The sequence below is a fragment of the Lepisosteus oculatus genome, chromosome 12 (assembly GCF_040954835.1).
Source record: "Lepisosteus oculatus isolate fLepOcu1 chromosome 12, fLepOcu1.hap2, whole genome shotgun sequence".
NCBI classification, from domain to species: Eukaryota; Metazoa; Chordata; class Actinopteri; order Semionotiformes; family Lepisosteidae; genus Lepisosteus; species Lepisosteus oculatus.
In genome coordinates, this window is record NC_090707.1 from 3000738 (window position 1) to 3021935 (window position 21198).

Consider the following 21198-nt stretch of genomic DNA (forward strand, 5'->3'; position numbering starts at 1 on the left):
TCAGCAGATCCCAGTTTCGCAGAACATCACCTTCTGAGATTAGTGTGTGCTTTTAGAATTTATTAACAGGAATTATTTGAAATATCATAATTGTGATTATTGCACAGTTCCTCTCTTCTGAAAAGAATGTTGCCTGGACTTGTCATTCAACGGCTCTTGCGCCGTTAATTCCCAATATATTCTTTCATGGTATTATTTTTATAAGGACGGAAGTAACGCGAAACTGCCGGTAGCAAACCGTGGCACTGAAATGCGCCAGACAGGGGCTCTGGGGTCATTGACGAACTACAGTACTATAGAAGTGGCTTAGTGTTTTTAACTGGTAAAAAAAGAATCGGCAGAGTTGTTCATGGGATGCGTTAAAAAATCCCGCAATACAATTTCTTCTACAACTGCTGCAGTTCTAACACTAATGCGATGAAAGAATACATTGACATTGCAGCAGGCGGGGTACTGGGTTCAGCTCGGCCAGTTGGAAACGAAGTGGTTCCTGTTTATTATGGAAACGAGCTGTTCGCAGCCCTACGGCGTCTTGTACAAAGACAGAATATCTGAAGCAAAACACTTTTTCCGGGGATAATTCGGTCCGGCACCACTGATAAATTGTTCCAACATCAACACTTGTCCTTCAAAATCGCAGCCGCCTCTTGATACAAATACAAACACACAAGTTACAAGTACATATCAAACATTTCTACACTTCTCTCTGAACCACAGATCTTTAATTTTTTTTTTTCTTGATAACATAATTAGAAGGCACTTGCTACCACGTTCAAGAAAATCCTTTAAGGATTGTAAAAAAAAACCACCAGGTGCAGTTTTTGAGTGTGAATATAATAGCGGCGATTTAATCTCTGAGGCTGCTCCACAAGTTGAAGGACTGTACTCATAAAACCCTTGTATTCATTTTACCGTCCTGTTTTTTTTTACACAGAAAAAAAATTCCTTAGATTAAAAAAATAAGTCAAACACATTTAAATCGTTTCTTATCTCTTAAATTTGCTCCCAGCAAGATCTGTCATTCCCCCCAACGTTTTCCGGCTGTTTTCTCAGAAGGAAAACAGGTGTTCATTTTGCACAACTGTTTTATTCATGCCAGCCCACGTGTCCTATTTACAGAAAGTCTTCGCAGCGCCGTTGAGAAAGTGAGGAACCCGGTGTCAGCGAGTCTGCTCTGCTGGCAGTGAGCCTCCCGAGTCTGGTTAGACGGGTCCGCAGAGTCTCAAGGCAGCGGGAGAAATGGGCAGATCTGGGAGGGATTCCCGTTGAAGGGTTACTGCATGACCTCAAACATGACACTGCGATACTGTATCTCGTTTCAGGCTGGCAGCAGCTTGAGAGAGGCGCTATTGATCTATTGAGCCAGGAGCTTTTGTGGCAGCTTTTCGATTTTACCGCCGTTTCCGTCGGCTCTAGCGAGGTGGGTTGTGGAAGAAGGCTTTTGGTGGGCGTTGTGGTATTCTGGAAGCGGCCTCAGCTGATGTTCTCCTTTGTGTTGCATGTTTCATTTGAATTTGGAAACAAATCAAAACGGCGGTAGCTGATACGGAGCTTCGGATGTTCGGGTTTCCCCATGTGTTTCTGCCTACCGTGAAGTTGCCCCCACCCCTACGAACAGCACAAGTGACGACCCCCCCCCTTCCGAAAAACAAGGCGCTATATCTCGGGAACGAAAACACCCGGGAAGTTACTTTCAACGGCACAAACGCGGCCCTAACGAATGAGGTGGGTTTCATCGTTTGTGCTGTTTGTAGGGGGTCCAAAGTCACGGAGGTTGTATTTGTCAGTGTCTGGCAAAACAGCTCCTACTGCCTCACACAAAGCACAAGGCGCTGTGTGCAGAGCTAACTAGTTTCTGGAACGCTTTCTAGATTTGGCCAACCAATGGTATCGAATAAAAATATTTTTTTCTGCTAAGGTTGTAGTTGTTCAGACAAAATAAACAGCTCTGTTCTCTCAGGTTTATTATTTACCAAACGTGTTTCATTCCCCACATACTTTGCTAGATTTTAGGTTGCCGTTTGTTTCTAAAAATAAGGGCCTAATTCATTGGGACCTGTTTTAACAAATGGATACTTTTTCAACAGACTGCACTTAAAGAATTTAGAATGACTAGAGAAAACAACCAGGAGCAATCTGCTGCTGAATTAAGCATATTCGTAAATCGCTGTTTCTTTTAATTAGGGGAGGATTAGACCGGTTCTCTCTAGCTCTTGACATCTCAGATGAGCAGATTACAAGCGCCTTTGGTGGTTTTAGCAAGTACAGAAAATGCTTTCTGTAGCCTCTTCATTTGTTTCCCTAATGCATTTGCATGATAAGAAGGATCTGCTTAATGACACCTGCCTGCCAAAAAGGGGACCTGTCACTTCTGAGTGTTGTTCCTGGCAGAAAACCAGGCTCACTGGAATGCAAACAGTGCTCTCTGTTACTGTTGTAAAGCAGGCAGGATCCCACAGACCCCACCATTATCACTTTGCATGTGAGCTCTAAAACCCACATCCATCCAGCTCAAGCCTCTTGAATGATAATGATTTTTTTTTTCAAAAGCAAAACAATATTCCTCAACGTCCCTGGAAAAGTAATGCCATGAATGGTAGCAGAATATGACGGAGCTTGTGTTGTGTTTCCGCGTGGAAAGTCTCTGCATTTGTCAATGACAGCACACCACTTCTAGATGATGCAGCTGGAACAAGTACCTTTTCAATGTTTAAGTATTGTGTAATTATATTGCCGTTGGCTTTCATACCTGTTCAGTGAAAGATACCTGTAGAAGGAGAAGGAACAATTAAGCTTAGTTTTCTACTCTCAATAACCGAACAGGAATTTGAGAATATAGTCACAAAGCTGTTTTTCCACGTAGATTTCCAAGAACAGAGGAAGGGAGAGGTGGATGAAGTGTCCAGCTGTAGCCCCCATGGAAATATGTTTTACTTTAGAAATAAAAATGAGGAATTCAAAGCTCGTTTCCCATTCTGATCCAAATCCACCGAACTGCAATGAAGAAGGCTCTCAGTAGAGACGTCCAAATGTTAAAGTAAAATTCTTTCTTTTTCCTTGTGCTAAAGTTCTTCGGATGAAAGATTTTTCCCGTCCAGTTTCTTATTAGGTTGCTGTAACGAATAAATGTGCTGCTTGCTGCCTTCACCTTCACCCAGAAATGAATTAGTAAAGATCTCTTATATAAGGATCATTCATTCAGCTGCTGTCTGGCTGAGGAAAGGGATCAATTTTAAACAGTGTCAATGGCCAGGTCAGGGAACGGGACCGCAGGAACACAGCCCAGTGTTCTCCCACTCGCCCTCACAGTCCTGCCAGGGTGGGTCTCGGGGGAACTGAAGACAGGCTTGTGTGAGGTGATGGCCCGCTGGAGAGACCTCTCAGATGAAGTGCTCGTCTCACAAGCTCCTCTTTAGCCACGTCTGGGCACCTCTGTCAGAAACACATAAGGAGGGTTGCAAATGAAAGCAGGTCATTCGGCCCCTTTACTGTAGCCCATCTGGACACTGATATGTACTGGAACTGGTCTGAGCGTCTCTTCCAGTAGCTTCTTGAAAGAATCTGTGGTATTGGCGCCTCCTGGTTTGTGTCTCACTGTTGATTCTGACAAAGTCTCTGAGGTTTTTGAAGTCTTGGATGGGGAACCACCGTAGTCACAGAGCTATTCCACAGCTCTTGCTTGGAGGCCAGAGGTGCATCAGGTTGATCTTTCTCTGGACCTGTCAGGTGGTGATCAAAATTGTAAACAATGTTCTAAATCAAGTCTTACTGATACATTTTACTGTTCTAACAACATCTTCCTTCGTTAAATATTTACCTTTTGTGCCATATCCTCTCACATTCTGTTTCCCTTTTCTAATCTCATCCCTGGATTGTGATTGCAGGGTCCCAAGGCTGCCACTATAGCAGAAATGGTCAAACAGTCTTGAGTTTCTTACTAAATCCATCTAAAGACCTCTGGACAGGAAAAGGCTTCCCTGACGGATAACATGCTCCAGTCTGCTCCTGTTTTCCACATTTTGACTTCACCATTCCTGAATAAACTCAATGTGTTGATATTCGAGATACTGTAAAAAAGAATATGGCAAATTACCCTGCTACTCCTATTGTATGACTACTAGTAAGTACTAGTAGTATTAGTACTAATAAGAATGATAAAAAATCCCAGAAATGTTCTTGTATAGGTATGGAACTTAAATGAAAATTGATTCTCTCAAGTCTTCAGTTCTGCGTTCCTGTGGAGATTACCTGTGTGAAGTGCATGTATTTCTCACTGGGAAACCAGAATAGAGGCCGTGTGTGTAGGGTGTCTGCCATGCGCTGACCTGTGAGCACAGCACCTACGGTAGCAGGGGAGGAGGAGGCTGTCACAACCACTGTCTGGTCCTTTTCTTCAGGAAATCCCTGGCCGCCTTTAATTCTCGCTGTTGTAGCCACAGCGCATGATGCAACCATAAGAGTGCTTGTTTGGTATTTTTACTGTATTCGAATTGCCCCAAAGTGCTTGGCAGGCAAGATTAAATTCCATTTCCCACAGAGATAATGATGGTAATTTGCAGCCCTGGAATTAAAAGGAACCTTGATGGCATCTGTACTCTTTAAGCAGCAGCGTACAGTACTGCCTTCAACAGCACGTTAACTGTCCAGGTGCCAGAGGAAGTGAGTGTTGGGACAGCGTGTTGCAGAGTTGAGACTAAACTTGAGTATTCAGATGTAAACCTAGGTAATAAATGCCATTTGTTACATATGACAGCAATGTAATTCCATTAGTGATACTAACATGGATAAACATACATGCATTAATGGAGCTGTGAAATGTATAACCTTCCTTCCCATCTGTGGAGCTGACCTTTTTGGGTACCTATCTTGAGTTAGATGGCATGAAGCAAGATGAAGACTAGAGAGCTGTCTTTGATGGGAAAGCAAGATATAATGGTTGCTTATCCTAATAGCAGAGCCTGGGTCAGATCACGGATTGCTACTTTATGAAAGAAACGTGACGAATCTGAATCTGAGGTGAGTGGCAAATAAACACGGTGAGGAGCGTGCCTTACGTTTGTATGCCTTGGTGCTGGGATATATTCACTTTTTGGTTTATCTTCCATTTGTCAGAAAGAATAAAACAGGTCAGTCTTGCATTCTGATTGAGGCTCCTTGAGTGGCCGACGGTAATATAGCGTACGAGCCAGTGGTTTTTCTCAGCTTGACCCTTTAAGAAAGAACACGCCAGTTAGGGGTGCCATGACATGAACCTCAAACTGCTCCCCAGAAACACCCTGCAAGGGCACAACATGTAAAGTAAGAACTGTCTTCAAAGGGGCACCAGAAAGACCCCCCAGACATCTGTACAGGCACCTGCAGCCACGAAACCGAATCCTTATCCCATTGTCAATGAACGTCTGTTTTTTAGGTCCGGAATCTAAATGATTCTACATTTTTGTCTTCCTCTCAGAAAACACAGTTCAGCCTTCGTTGGAAAATGGGTTTGTCCAGCAAGGAAGAATTTTGCTTGATATGTTTTGCACCACAGGACTGTTTTCATGCCTGACAGCTGGGACATTAAGGCATCTAAACCTGGGCTGAATTTGTCTTCCCAAAACCATTTCCATGTGGAAGGGGAACGCTAACAGAATTGCACAGGTCATTCCTAAGATCCCTGGTGTTCGGGGTGATGTTTTTGCTGAATCTTGCAGCACTAAAAGAAGAAAAACAGCTTAACCTTGTCGAAATCGGAACATTTTTAAACAAAGTATTCATAACCTTGTGACAGAGAATACCGTTCTTTGGTACATTATAAATGTTTATATTATAAAATATACAATAAGATATAATTTTGCCAGGCAACATTTGAACTTTTCTGATTTAACTTTGGAATTTGGAGACAATAAGGCATCTGTGTCTCTCTGGGACCCTGCTTCCTCCTTGCCTTCAAGTCTCTGTTGCATCTCCGCTCTCTGTACTACGTGGTTCTCTGTGATGCTAGTTGTGATTGTGACTGTTCTTCTCTTAGGAGAAGGAGTATAAAATAAAAACATTCTTTTAAATGTGAGTGGGTTAAATTTGAAGATTCACTGCAAAATCAGGACAGCGATCTAAACAAATATATTTTCCATAATGATCTCCTGATTTCCATAATGCGTGTTTTGGCACTCAGCGTGTGGCTCCACCCAGAGTGTGCAGGCGTCCCCATTAGCTCAGTAACAAGAGCCCAGGGAAGAAAGTGTAATTTTCCAGCACCAATACCATTAAATAAGCTCTATTCAGGACCAGCGCTGCACACTAATTATGTTTGACAATTAATTGCATGGCCTGATTATAGAGGGATCACAAACCCTCTGGCGATGTTGGCTTGGTATTTGGAAAGACTGGGAGGCTTCTGCCTGCTAGTGACCTTTCCCACAGCTCAGACAAGTCCTCCCACTACTGCAGGACAGCTAGGGGGTAACGTTAGAGGTGCGATGCACGGTCTTCAGACTTCCCTTAGCGGCCTGAAATAGACGAGTGTTTTCATGACAGGATAGAAGAAAGGTCTTGGACCAGTGTGTGCTGCTGTTCAAAGAGTCCAGATCAAGGGCGGTCCAAGACCTTTCTCCTGTGGCACAAAGGCCATTTCTCCTGTTCCACCATTCGTTCTTTTCAAAAGTACCGCAGATATCTTGGTGTCTTCATTTCAGGTAATGGGAAGTGAAAGATCATGTGTGTTATATATGTCAGCTTGTACTTTTCCACGTGGCGCTGACTCCACTGGAGCGAAGAGACAAGTCAAGCTCTGCGAGGCTGGAATATTTTTGTATATTCGGTTGGCTACACTTCAAGAGTTACCAAGCTGTTTTGTAATAACAAGAGGCAGATGTGCTGTTCTCAGCATGTACAGCACCTTTTTCTTTTCCCAGTTTTCCAGAGTCCTGTCTTTTCATTCCCATGGGAGATGGTCAGCAGTTAGCAGGGACTAGCCTCTTGTCTCCCACTAGATGATAGTAATCACATCTTCACTTGCTGCAGCCAGTTCGTTACTGACTCGGGGAGGCTCAGAAATCCCAGGCAGGTAAAGAACAGGCACAGTGCCATTGTTGGCAGCCAACAGCTGTGAAAGTGTTTGGTTAGGGTTCGTCAGCTTACAAAAATATACTATCACAAGGCAAGATGAAAGTTTGTCTTATCTCTGCGTGTACATACTGGATATGAACATGTACAGTATTTGACAACATAATGAGTTTTGGTAAGTTGTTATGTCATGGTATATGATAAAAGCATAATTTTCTGATTAAGAAGAATGTGGATTACTTGCTGTTTTCTTTCGGTAAGTGTTTAACACTTTTTTCACAGTTATTTACAGGCTTAAAGCTTAAATTGAGCTTAAGCTAAAGAATCTTTTTCAAAAAGCATTTTACATGACAATAAAAGTAGTACTGGTACTAACACATGAAAATGAAGCTAATAATTATACAGCATCTTGTAAAATTATCAGATCATTTAACAGTTTTCACATTTAAGTAAGTAAATGACATTTTGCTGTATAATTAAACTAAAATTGAAAAATAAGGATTGCCTAACTATTCAAACCCTTTGCTGTGGCCAAGATCAGGAGAAAGGCATAAAAGCTGTTTAAAGACCCATAATGAGCCTTTACATAAAGTCAGGCATTAAGTGCAAGGCACCAGGACACTGCCTAGATCAGCCTATCCCTCCACACTCAGCTGCCAGGCAAGGAGGAAACTGATTAAGGAAACTTCAACTCTGACACATGATGGAGTCCAAGAGTCCAGACGATCACTCCGCAGGGGGCTAGTCTGGATCTTCAAAATATCCGACCCCAAGTGGGCTTTGCAACAGAGCACCTGCAAACATGTGGCAAAAAAGTTTAGTCAGACCAGTCAAAGTGTACAGTAACACTTTGCATTTAGACACAATAGTTCCATCTGACACAAACCCAACATAGTGCAGCATCTCTGTGTCGGCACCATCTCTAACGTCCAGCGTAGTGTCATGGTTCTGCTTCATCAGCTGGGACTGGGAACACAGATACTGGCTAATCATAGAGGAAAACCTGCTGTAGACACAAACTAGGACAGAAATTCACCTTTCAGCAGGACAATGGCCCAAAGAACGAGACCAGAGCTCCACTGGAGTGACTTAAGAGTAAGAAAGTCCTGACTTGATTCGTGTTGAGAATCGTATTGACCAGATCTGCCTAAAGAACGAGACAGAACAACACCAGGCCGGTGGCGAGTTGGTAGAGACTGACCCCACAAGGACTTGCAGCTGGAACTCCCACCAGATACTGAGCTTATGAATCTTAACACTGATGCAATCAGCATGTTTTAGTTTTTTTCTCCTCATGCGTCAGCTTCAGTATTCGTGTTTGGAATTATGTACATTTTTTAAAACGTGTATAGAGAATTTTGTAACTTCACAAAATGGGACAACATGAGCAGGGCATGAATACTGTATGCACTGCATACTTTTTCTAAGCACTGTCTATTCATCATAAGGAAGCTAATTTCACATTTCAAACAAAAGAAGGTCAGGCATTTCATCTACGATCTTATGATGTTGGGAGTTTTGAGTTCTGGTAGTTTTATACATTGCTTTGTGAACACGTGATCTCACCTTCAGACTGTATGGTGAATACCAGGGCAGGGCACGAGTTCTCACTTGAGAGAGATTAGACTGCAGCTTTTGAAACACTTCAAACTGTTCTTGTTTCTTTGTGTCAGATTGGTACTGCTTATTATGTGCATTAATATAATGTGCTGCGCTGCAAGATCATAGCAGTAGCCTGAGGCAGGAGATGCACTGATAGGGCTCTGCTTGCTGTCTCGCAGAGCTTGCCTTCATAAGATCACCAGCAGGTTTCTCAGGCAGTGGGCTGCACAAAGGATTGTTTACCAAGGACCTTAATACCTTAAGCAAGTTAGTATCGAATATTGCTTGATATTTGTAACAAAGCTTTTAAGAGCTGTTAAAGTTACACAGACATCTTTTTGTGTACAACATGGCATTACTGTTGAGTGCTATAAAAGATTGTTTTAATGTTCACGGTCATAATTCTTGGCTACGAACGACAACAAAAGGATTTATGGGCCTGATTTTCATTGTTTTATGTAAAAGCTAATTTACATTCTAGATTGTGTTTAAATTCAAACAATTCAAGATACTTTTGGTGGGAGGAATTGTCTGTACTGCAGTTGCACAAAGATGTGGGCCATTGAAAAAGATTAATGTGAATGAATCTATCAGATGATGAGAGTATTACTGTATAAAATACACTTAGGCCAGTTTTCATCTATGGTATAGTAATGTTTTTATACGACTGTCAAGGAGATGATCCGCTTAATATTCTATCATTGAAAACATATAGAATTATGTGATTTCTTTTGATATGTGTTAAGTTCCCTGTACTGTATATCAAGTAGGCTATGGAAGGGATCTTAACATTGATATTTTCATTTGAGAAAATTACAGGTTCACTATTGGACTGAATTGAATAATTTGTCCCTGTCAGGCAGGTATAGAAAATTGTTTTTGATAGATCACCTTAACCAGTTCCTTAGGATCTGAAATCGACATTTATTTATTCATTCATTAACTGAGCATTGTCATTAATTAAAGCACAGTTCGCACCTTTATGAAACACCAATCAATCTGGGGCTTGAGAAGCACTTACTGTACAACTCTGTGTTGTTTTGCATTTTAAATTCCTCATTGGACTTTTTTCCGAAAGCGCTTTGTTATTGTAAGGTCAAAATAAGCTGTTTCTACATGTCCATTCCCAGAAAGATTGGGTAAACATGTGGGCACATTTTGGTCATGGGACACAGCAAGGGGAGCCATCTGAGCATGCTGACCAGGCTGGTATGGGTCACTTCCAGGCTAGGAATGCCGCATTAAGGCACGGCTAACACACACACACGTTTTTTTTTCTTCTGCCAAAGTGGAGAAGGACAATATAAATTACAGGGGTCAGACACGAGGCCATTTCTGAGCTCCTGGTCTCAGTTCACCAGAGCAGTTTCTAATCGCGGGACAGCAGCCCTTTTTGTTTTGGGTACTGGCATGGAAGTAAAGTTTAGAATTAGGAGCGCCACAAACCAAGCAGGACTGCTGCTGGCCTCCGGCTTTGTTGGGGCGAGGATAACGTGCCTCTGCTAGCCAGGAACTAGGGCCAGTGTTCAGGAGGCTGGATCCTGTCTAAGACTAACTGAGCACTGTTGACTTTGGGGCCTGGTGTTTAATGTGTGCACGGATGACATATTGGCTTAAATGGGGATTTCAGCTGTCTAATAATGAATTAACCCCTGCCCCACCAGTGTCCAGGAGGAGTGGTCTTTGGGGTATAGACAGATCTGCATCAGAGAAACACTTCATAGGTCCAGACTGTGTTTTTAATTTCCAATAATGGACAAAAGCACACCTAGTATCACTGCACTGTGTATTGGGATTGATGTATCACTGCACTGTGTTCTTTACTGGTTGATGGCTGCATTAATTATTTTTATTATTTATATTTCTCGCTCATTTCCATCTATTGTTTTCTAGGTTTTTAGCAGGAAATTAGCTTGTTTTTCCTTTTTAGATCAAGCATGTCTGTGCAGCAAAGCACCAAACAGATTAATGGTTTCTCCTGGACAGAAAGGAGAGTCGCTGCATTGTGTTTGATCAGTATTGAAATGCAGTTCTCATCACTTTACGTCTTGAAATTAGGCTTGAAAATCTTAGAAAAGGAATTCCTCCTGAGAAAAAAACTTCTTGGCATTTAAAAATGTCCTGCATTGCTATTACATTAGTTTTTCTTTGCCTTTAAGCAGAATTATGAAATGTTAAAAGCTAACATGTCACGTTGCTGTTGTACTGGAGATACTGGGGTGGATACTGGGAGAACAGCTTGTTAGTTTTTAATTGCTTCCCAGTCATTTTTACATGGGTTACACTTGTTTGTTCCTTCTTGAGGTTGGGCCTCAGTGACTAGATTTCCACAGTGAGGACTGGTGTCTTATATTCGCAGCTCCAAGAGAGCAGTCCTTTGTTTAGTCTGACACCCAGGGGAGTATTTCCTTTTGTTTCGTCTGCTTGTGATACGGCTCGTGATGTATCTCCCCCTGGGCAAGGCAGGAGTGTATATGCTTTACATTTAATTACCTCATATTTTTAATGCCATAGCTGTCGGTAGTAAATTGGATCATTCAGATCCTGCCTAACAAGCAAGTCAAATAGAATATTTATGTCCTTCTAATCACTGTGCCACATTCAACTGCTTAAACACTGTGCTGTTCAGTCGAATTCTTAAAATAAGCATGAAGTTCAATTGCACGTACAAGAATGATCACGGTAACAGAGCCTTAAAACAAGTCTTTAATTTAAGCACAAAGATTTTTTTTAAGGTTTGCAATTTAATTGAGAAGATTCACTCACTGTGAAGGCACTTGTAAGGGCTCCCCTTGCTTCTGTCATAGAAATTCTGAGTCTGACATCATTTTTGTTAATCCTTGAATGTCTTCCACATGATGTAATTCCTTTTTCATAACGTGGGTTCAGGCTGATGGTTGTCTGTGCCTCTTCTGTACAGTACTAGGTCCTTCATTCAGATAATCCTCCAGGCTACTGGGCTTCCTGATCTCTGGAGGCTGGAGGAATATGGTGGAATGCCGATTGTGTTCAGGTGATACAAGCCTTCCTGGCTTCTTTCTAGCAGTAAAACAAACCTTTGCTATTCCTGTTTCAAATTTTGACTAACACATATATGAACCCCCTCTGTCAGTAAGTTGTTTCCATGGTTTTTCACATGATGCAAGCGTCTTCTCTGACCAGAAAAAACAGTGGGGCCAGATTAAAGTTTCACAAGAATATAGAACATAGAATTTTTTTTTCTGTATGGAGAATATTAATATTCAGCCTGAATACATTTATTTTAGTGAGCACTGCCAGGGAACAGGCAGAAAGAAGGGACAATGTGCAATGGAAAAGTAAAAAACCCAAAGGTCAAAGTGGCTCTGCAATGTTTCCATTTGCAGATGCAGAAAAACATTATCATTTTTTTTTCCTGAACATTGTAACATGAACATTTATAATGTTATCACATATTTGGATTTGCAATTGTTTTTTGTTCAGGCTGTGCAACATTATCGGCGTTCACAGAAAATATACACAGAGAAAAAAAATCATCTTTTGTTTTTCTTTAAAAAATAAAAGTGGCGTTGTGTTGTTTCTGTAGGTGCCTTGTTGGCGATCGGGGAAGCAGGAGGCGGCCATCTGGGTCTGCATGAGTGAGGCTGCACCCAGCGATGGAACCCTGTCCTACACTGGCCTGGGTCCTGCTGTTGAGTCTGATCACCGACTGGCTGAAAACTGTCCACTCACGGGACTTCATAGCCACAGACATCATCTATCTCCATCCTTCAAGTAAGACCTCAGCACATAAACGGGGGCTTGTATTTACTGCCAGAGGCACTGCTGCATGCAAATGAAATTCTTTCAAAATTACTATAGCCCTTCTGGATTTGAATGAAGAACATGTCCGTTAAACAGTGCCATGACCTTGTAGCCTGAGCTCACCAGCTCTCAGAAGCTGAGCCTGGTCGTAACTGAGGCGAAGATCAACAAGGAGAACCAGGCTGCTGCTGTAATTGATGCAGATGGATAGTAGGAGGCACTTCTACTTCACTTCTTAGCCCATCTGTACTAGGATTCCCATAACAATGCCCCAGTGTGGAGATGGGCGCATGGTCTTGGAGAAGATAATAATAATAATAATTCTAATTGCTTTCACTTATATAGCGCTTTTCTGGACACTCCACTCAAAGCGCTTTACAGGTAATGGGGACTCTCCTCCATCACCACCAATGTGCAGCATTGAAGATGCATTCCTCTTGGAAGAGGTGTTTTACACGGGTCTTGATTTCCACAAGAGCCCCTGCCACTGTATGCAAGAGTTCTTGCTAAATTCAGTCCCAGACTTGGCACAACCCGACTTGCCACCTGTTCCTCCTTGATTCAGCTGGAATATAACACTCGTATTAATCCATATTCTAATGCCACTAGTGACCACGGAGTGTGCTTTAGCCCCACGGCGCGCGACAGAAAAGCCGCTCATTTTAATGTGGGCGCCCTGCTGTTCACAGTGTCATAAGGAAGTGCAGTGGCTGAGCTTCTAAACATTCAGTCTTAATTGATACCCAAATATTTCCTCAAACATAAGCGGCTTCTCTGGGAGCCATGCCTGGCCCGGGTGCCAGATTAAAGTGTGCCGGAGAGCACCTGCTCCATAGATCACCCCTCTGCAGGCGCTGCGGATCCTGTTTCGATTAGCCTCATGACAGGGTGTGACAGGGCTCCCCCAGGCTGCCAGAGGGACTCTAGCCTTGCCATTGGCCTTGGCTGTTCATTGCATGGCCTTGTGTCTGTAGCCGTGTCTGATTGCTGAAACCCTATAAGCCAGGTTGGAACCGAGCGCCCAGGCCTTGAAAGCAGCGGTTAGGGGAGGGTGTTATTAGGGCCTGGTAATGGGGAGCGTGAACCTGTGATGTTCGCCGTGTCTCTCTGAAGGGCTGCCCGCGCGGCGGGGGCCAGGGCAGCGCGGCTCAGATGGCGGGGGCCTGTCCCTCTCCTGTGATCCGCGGCCAAGAGAGACCCGGCCGCAGCTGTGCGCTGCTCCTCTCCGCGGGCCCTTTGAAGTGCTGAAGCGCCCCGCTCCCACATCTCCGCTGAGCTCAGCACCGGGGGTAATCAATAACATCCAGGGCTCCAGTCACAAGGCCCCCGCGCATTCACCCTCCCCCGTCTACCAGTGGCTAACGGCGCTCCCCATCTCCGCAGCAGGCTTGTATCCCGAGCCCTCAGGTCGGAGGAGCCAGTGAAGGGGCTAGCTGCAGCCTCCGTGCTGTGCTGCTCCTAATGAGCATTTGTTTCCCCCTCCAAGATGAATTAATATCAATGTTGATTTGATTACTGAAAGCACTCATCAGAGCATTAAAGAACTGGAGTGCCCGGGTATAAAACAGTGATGAGTACAAATGCAGTTAATTAATTGGCAGCGTTTCGGTCACAGTCAGAGTGGCCTGAACAGAGTGTTCTGTGTGGGCTTTTGCACAGATAAGATGCGGCCACTGGTGATTTGAAACTGGTATCGTTTAGCTCATGTTTCCCACGCTTCAGTCCCTAATAAACCTTGAAAGCACGGCACCACTGCTGCAAGCAGTTTACCGCAGGATGGGCCGAACGGCCTCTTCTCCTTCACAGCCTGTGTTTCTACTTATCTTTACGTGCCAATATCCTCAATAGTCCGGTTACATAGAGCAGTTTCCCACTGACAATCCACGCAGGTACAACCAGCGGATCTGTTGGTTGATGTTACAGGTTGTTTTTCTTTCCAAGAGTAAAAGTCTCTGCTCAGATTAAATTCTGTCCTAATCTCTGTGGTTAGTGAAGCAATTAAGTAGCAGGGTCTGCTTTTGTTCAGCTTGCTGACCCCAGGGGAAACTTTCCTTCGGCGACAGAGCCGCTGATCCCTCCTGAGCATGACATTTCCAGCAGACCCCGTGCAGCTGTGTGTCCCGCAGCCAGCCCTGCTTTCAGGCTCCTGAGACTGACGGGCCGGCCGCTTCGTGGTGCCACACACGTCTCCGGAAGACACCAAGCGCTGAAGCCCCGAGCCCGCTCTCCTGCCGTGCGCCGCAAGGGAAGAGACCGCACAGGAAAAGTGTTCAGGCTCGTGTTTATTGGTCACAAAGTGGTTGTTTTCCAAGGAAGAACAGGGAGAGGAAAAGCCTTTTCTTTCTGTCATGTTCTGGAGTTTTCTCAGTTCTGTCAGCCCGGGCTGTTCCAGGCGGAGGATTATAGTACAGTATTGACCGAGGGACACGATCCTCCTGGAAAGGACACTACGGTCAGGACAGAGGGGAATGCATGTGTCACTGCAGTGGTGCACGTCATACTCTCCGTCTCTCTGCCACAGGTTCTTTCTAAAGTAGCATATCTGTCAAAGTTATTGGCCCGTACTGGGATGCAGTCGACAGGAAGAATGTGAGTGATAAGCCATACTTGTGGGCAACTTTGCGAGAGTCTAAGCGTGCTCCTCACACTGCTCGCAGCGCCGCGCACTCTTTCTCGGGCTGTTCACTCTAGCAGCGGCTGTGAAACCGTGGTCTTGTGCGAGCACGCTGACTAGCCCACATGAAAGCCACTGCCTCGGCGGGCTCGTACCGCAGCGGGAGCTGAGCCGCGGCCTGGTGCCGCGTGATGGGTGTGGAAATCTGGGATTCTGGAAGGGGTCATGTCTTGTGCTGATGGACTAACAAATGGACAGGCTTCAAAAAGCTGTCTCTCTTGCAAACGTACACCATTCTGAAAACCCAACTTCCTCGCTCCCTTTCACGCGCACGCCACATGGCTTGGCAGCACAGCACCCGTCTGATTTAATACCTTCCTGCTCCCCACCTCCCAGCCTTTCTTATCTGACCCTGGCCTCCTCTCTGTCCCCCGAGCCACACTCTAGGGATGTCGGGGCCTTCTCCCGCTGCGCCCCAAAGCTCTGGAATTCTATCCCCAAGGATATCGGAGTCCCCTTCCCTGAGCCCTTTCACACCCCAACTCCAAACCTCCTTCTTCAGCAGGGTTTTGACGAAATTCATGCCCATGTCTTCCCCTGTGCATCTTCTGCCACACTCAGAACTCTTGCTTTCCATTGTTCGATTGTAGTATTGTTTATTGTATTATTATCTCCTGGAATCTTTTTCTTACTGTGAAGCGCTTTGAGAAGCTACTTTTAAAGGTGCTATATAAAACAAAGTCAGTATCAGCGTTGTTACCAGTAGGTATTATTACAGGTGCTTTAGCCTTTCTCCCTGCAGACACTGTCACTGTGTCTGGTGTCTCGTCACTGGGACGCCGCGCGGCCTGTAGCGATGACCGAGAACTGCTTTCTGATGGGTTTCGGGGAGGGATGATCTCCCGAAGGGACAAGCCCTCCCCCAGACCGAAGCAGGACAGGCAGCGTGGCAGAAGTGTCAGTGGGCTGAGTGGCAGGCTTTGTGCTGCGAGTGAAGTCTGGACGACCCCCAGATCCCCAGCTGTCAGGGCTGCTGGGAACAGCGCGAACAATCCCGCTGCTCGGCCACAGCAGATGGCTCAGCCGTGCAGCTTCAGTTTGTTTGGAAGCGAAACCCCGGCATGCGAGTGTGTCCTTGTGCTGTATTCTTGTCAGAGTGGGGCCTTTTCTGGCCGAGAGACTCCGGCTTTTTTAACCCTAATGCAGAAGGTAGGAAAAAATTAGATACTAACATCTCTTTTGCTAAAAATGCGTGCATCAATTTCCCTACGGGATTAATAAAGTATTATCTATCTAAGGGGCACTTTTCCATCTTTTTCAAAAGTGAATGTTGCAAGGGAGGGATCGCACAGCACCTCTGATACTGTAACGTCTCCTTTTCCTTACAGCCACTCCATACCCAGGTGGGTTCAAGTGTTTCACTTGTGAAAATGCAACAGATAACTATGAATGCAATCGATGGGCACCAGACTTGTACTGCCCCAGAGGTGAGTCGTGTGTTGGGTCTTTTCCTTCTGGATGTATGGTTGGATTCAAGTTAATTAGCTGTAGCCCTGTTCATAAAAGGCTCTTTGTGTGTCTTCTCCTTGTCCGCTGTTTCTTATGCAAACTTCACTTAAGGCTTCCTGGGGAACAGACTATTCCTAGAGTTATTTTCGATCTTTTTCTTCGCATGTCTGGGGTCACGCCTCAGAGCTGTTGTACTAGGCTTCTCATTAAAACTTGCAAACGATAAGATGAACCACAGTGCAGACACTGGTGGGCGAGCGGCGATATACGAGTTAAAGTTAATTTTACCCACCCTACTGGGTGAAAAGTGAGCACCGCAGTAAAACGGAGAATCGCCAGGTTTACAGGTTGGCAGCTGCTTCAGCTACCGCAGTCCAAGTCTGGCTTCTGCACCAGTTCACAGATAAACGTCACGCACCTCTACCGACCTCGTCATTGTGAGCAGTGCAGAGGCCGGGGGAGGCTGTCTGGGTTGTACAGGCCTCAGCTGTTCTATACAGTGGCCTGCCGCTGCCGGTTTGAGCCAGTCTGCCTGTCAACTCCTGCGCAGGGCTGGCAGATGCCCTCTCTTTAAAGCCATTTCCGTCTCAAAAGTCTCTGCATCTTCTGAAAGCGCTGAGCATGAAAACCTGGTGAAGTACAGTATACTCACCTCTCGCCGCTGACGTTTCTTTGCGCCTTTCTTTCAACAGATCATCACTGCAAGGGTGCTAACAGTAAACATGCTTTTTCCAGAAGCCAGGTACTGCTTCACGAGTCACAGGATGGACTCCCGGGGGGAAAGCGTGTCGGTGACGAAGCGCTGCGTGCCCCTGGAGGACTGTCTGTCGACGGGGTGTGCGGCGCTCGGCCCTGAAGGCCACAAGGTGAGGGAGGCAGGCCTGTCTGCTGACCGGGCACAGAGGTTTCCTCAGCGTGTGTTGTGCTGGGATGGGACACACTGTAGCATACCCCGGAGAACCCGAAACAGCCCAGCAGTGACAAAACATCATGAGAGAGCAGAGTAGTATCTTCAGTAATTGGTGCTAAGCAACCAAAGAACCTCTGTACCTTATGTGTTTATGCAAAGTCATATTTAATGAAAGTATGTTAAGATCTTTTTATATTTCTACAGATTTTTGAATAATGTTTTATATAATGCAAAAATAAGCACCAGATTTGATTCACTGTGTTTCCATCCATCCTTGCTAAATAATTTGGCTGATGCTCTTGTCCAAAGAAACTTACATTTATACCAGTTTCATCAACTGGCTATTTTTACTGGTGTAATTTAGGTGTAATATCCTGCTAAAGGACACCAACCATTATCTTCCAGTTAAGTGTCTAGAACCCTGACTACCAATCCAACGACTGACAAGCCAGTCTCACCCAGCTGATTTAAGTGATCATTTCCTGACTTTTGCGATACATCTATATTCATCTTGCAGACACCTCTTCTTGCATTTTTACTGCTTTTATTCTATATGTGGACTGTGGTCCAACCTACACAAAAACAGAAAACAAAATCTATCCTGGGTCTGTCTGGCGTCCTACCTCCAGCTCAGAAGCAGGCGTCCTACCGCTTTTAATGTCCACCTTCTGTTATTAATTCAATGTCGACATTGTGTCTGTTTCTGCATTGGTGGTTTTTGGGGTCACTAGTTTCTTTTTTGGTTTTCCTCCTCTTCCTATGGCCAGGGGGCTACCTCTCAAGCAGGCAGGTTAAACTAAAGCTTATTGTATAAATACTCAATAAACAATCACAAAATATCAGATTCTTGGATTCCTCGTGAATGATTTGGGGATTGTATGTTGTCAAATATGCTTTTTATTTAATCCTTGCATTTTCCAGAGTGATCTGTCTTATAACAAGCTCAAGAGTGCAGTTAAACTGCTCCCTCCCAGGGGCTGTGATTTCAATCCACAATGACTCCTGATGATCCCGAGCCTTATTACTGAATTCAGGAGGCACCCTTCCTTGACAGGTTAGGCTTTAGATCTATCCGACAGGCTTTTATCGGCCCGATAAAGCTGCAGATATATCTGCTCTCTAATGGAACATGGCAGTAGTGCATAGGGCCCCGGGACAAAGCAGAACTGTCAAACTTCCTGCCACGTCAGTGTTTGTGAACTGTATTTGAATTAAAGCTTCTGTCAGTATGTGGAAAGACTAATTGCATTGTCGTTTTTCACCCTTAGATACACTGTTGACTAATCTGAGTCCTTGTTTTTTAATGAACGCAGGTGTGCACCTCATGCTGTGAGGGGAATATCTGTAACATGCCACTGCCGAGGAATGAGACCGACGCCATATTTGCAACTACTTCGCCTCTCAACAGAACCCCGAGACTTGTGCACAACCCTCTGGGTCTCTTCAGCATATCCTGCTACAGTCTCATTGTTCTGTGGCTTCCATAACATTTGAAGCACAGCTGAAGGGGAAGAGATGTGGGGACTTAGACTCAACTAAAGGCCAAATTTATGACTAGAGTATTACAATTGTCGATTTAACTTATCATAGTTATATTATTTTGTTTTTTTATTTGATTTTTTTTAACAAAGAGATTCAGGAAGTAAACTGAACAAGATGTCTATTACAAATAGCGGATGTACTCCAGAGACTGTGTCGACCTCTCAGCCTAAGATGACATCTGTGAGCCCATGTGTGGTTGAAGATTGTGCCCGAGTTCTGTAATTCACTGTTACTTCCAGCACTGTATAACAGCCCCCGGACAAGCCAAGATTAATATGCCTGGGCAAGTCAGGAGTCTATGCCTGTTTGTGACCTCAGTTTCATGTTTTCATTTTTTTTTCTGTATATGTGTTTTGTACAGTATATATAGTATTTATTTTTGTATAATACATTTATACTAGAATGTTCAAATGTTAGATGAATATTAAGCATTTAAATTTAAAACACAACATACAACACATAAAACATTTAAAGATGAAGACAAAATTGCCCAGCTGGGAAAGTCTGGCCCGTGGACTCTGTATGATGGTAAAGGTTCTTTTTTGACCAACATGATAAAGCAGCACCTACTGTATAATACATTACTGGCCAGTCATTTAACTCTTAATAGAGACCTTTGCATATAGGAATATTAAGATATGCTATTTATAGGTCACAGTTAAAAAGTAATTGAATAAATAAGGAAAATTGATAAACATTAATATGTGAGTTTCCACTAAATTTCTTTAAAGCAATGCTTTGCAAAATAAATATTTACAACAAACTTACATAACTACAGTTCTTCTGTTCTGTAAATCAGGAGGACAAGCTTAGCATGTTTTCTGAATAACTTCTGATGGGGGGGGGGTGCTTTTTGTTATCACTGAGCCCATGGTGTGGTCACAGAAGTATCCTGACCAGATAAGTGAGGTTATTTGTATTTTCACTGTTAATCTGGGCAGTTTGCCTGTGAATATGACAGGGGGTTATATGGGGAATATGACAGCAGGTTCACTCCACCTACTTCAAATGGATCCTTTACCAAGAATTTAAGGAATATGACTGTCAGCAGAATAAATGTATTACCAGTGATTTCAAACAATGCCCTTTGTTGGACTGTACTTATTTGTGTTACACTATAAAACAAAATATTACAAGAATGCTGGATACAGTATACAAATTGTGTACCTGTCGATTTTGCATGGAGCAATATATACAGTACATACAAGTGACAGAACTTCTCAGTATGAATATAGCAAAGCTGTTCAATTTGATAAAAACAAGCCTGAGCATTTTTATTAAACAAAGCATAACCATATATACTTGTGTTCAAAGCAGTATGTACCAAGTACACAGCTAGTGTACATTACATTTTAAATGTAATATTGATGTAAATGTTGTAAAATTGGGAACGTGTTTGGACAATTTATATTAAAACAATTCGAACAAAAAAAATGACCGACCACTTGATGAATGATTACAAGTTATTGATATACTTAAGCTAAATAGTGGGAAATCACAGCCACAGGTGTCACAGCTTCTGACAAGTCAGTCCAAAAGGAATTCAGCAGATTGTCATGACTGTTTAAAATGCATGCAGCCACAAAAAAATGCAACGTGTGAGGACATAAGGAGAATTACATTCCTGTTTTTTTTGTTCTGAAACCCTTTGGCCAGAGAGCATACACGATATAACCCTGCACTTGCTCCACCTGGTGTGTCATGGAAATCGGACTGGCTTTGCGGTGGTAAGCTACAGGTACTGCCTTTGTACCATAAAGACAAAATAGGTAAGCACAGAATGTAATATACGGATGAACAGCCAATTCATTACATTACTTCTTTAGTTATTCCCCAAACATCTGAATGCCTGCGAAGGAAACCGAAATATTTTTTGTTTTTCCCATAGAATTTCCGTCAAACCTTATCTGAGCCCCAGAGGCCTTCCTCCAGGGAAGATGACAAGAATTTCCCAGCAGAGTCCACTGACTCACTGGTTTCTCACCAGACTAGTTTGCTCACAGTTCTCGAGCTTTTTCAGTGACAACCATTCTAAAAACACACAATCCGAGAAGCTACAGTATCACTGAACATTCATTACTAAGGCATGATCAATAATTGTAATCACCTCTAGATATTCAGCTTTCCTTAATGATGATTGAAATCCTCAGTACTCCCCATGCCCATATCCCTATATGTTTATGTTTAACTTCTT

The 21198-nt window shown here is 43.7% G+C and overlaps 1 protein-coding gene across 3 annotated transcripts in view; it reads left to right on the plus strand.

The window, feature by feature from the left end:
* The window catches only part of lypd6 (LY6/PLAUR domain containing 6), a 31203-nt gene extending 11118 nt beyond the window's left edge, over positions 1–20085 (plus strand). Inside the window, exons 2-6 of one of the 3 annotated variants that reach the window (XR_011191254.1) lie at positions 12212–12399; positions 16432–16530; positions 17288–17418; positions 18384–18516; positions 18776–18860. Coding sequence is in view for 2 of the 3 variants with exons in the window: in XM_015358609.2 (XP_015214095.1) it covers positions 12282–12399; positions 16432–16530; positions 17288–17418; positions 18776–18949 (522 nt within the window). In the remaining variant the exon portion in view is untranslated. Of the gene's footprint in view, positions 1–11566; positions 11660–12211; positions 12400–16431; positions 16531–17287; positions 17419–18383; positions 18517–18775 lie in introns of all 3 variants that reach the window. The other 2 variants (XM_015358609.2, XM_015358608.2) reach the window with 2 other exon arrangements.
* Positions 20086–21198: the final 1113 nt, after the last annotated feature.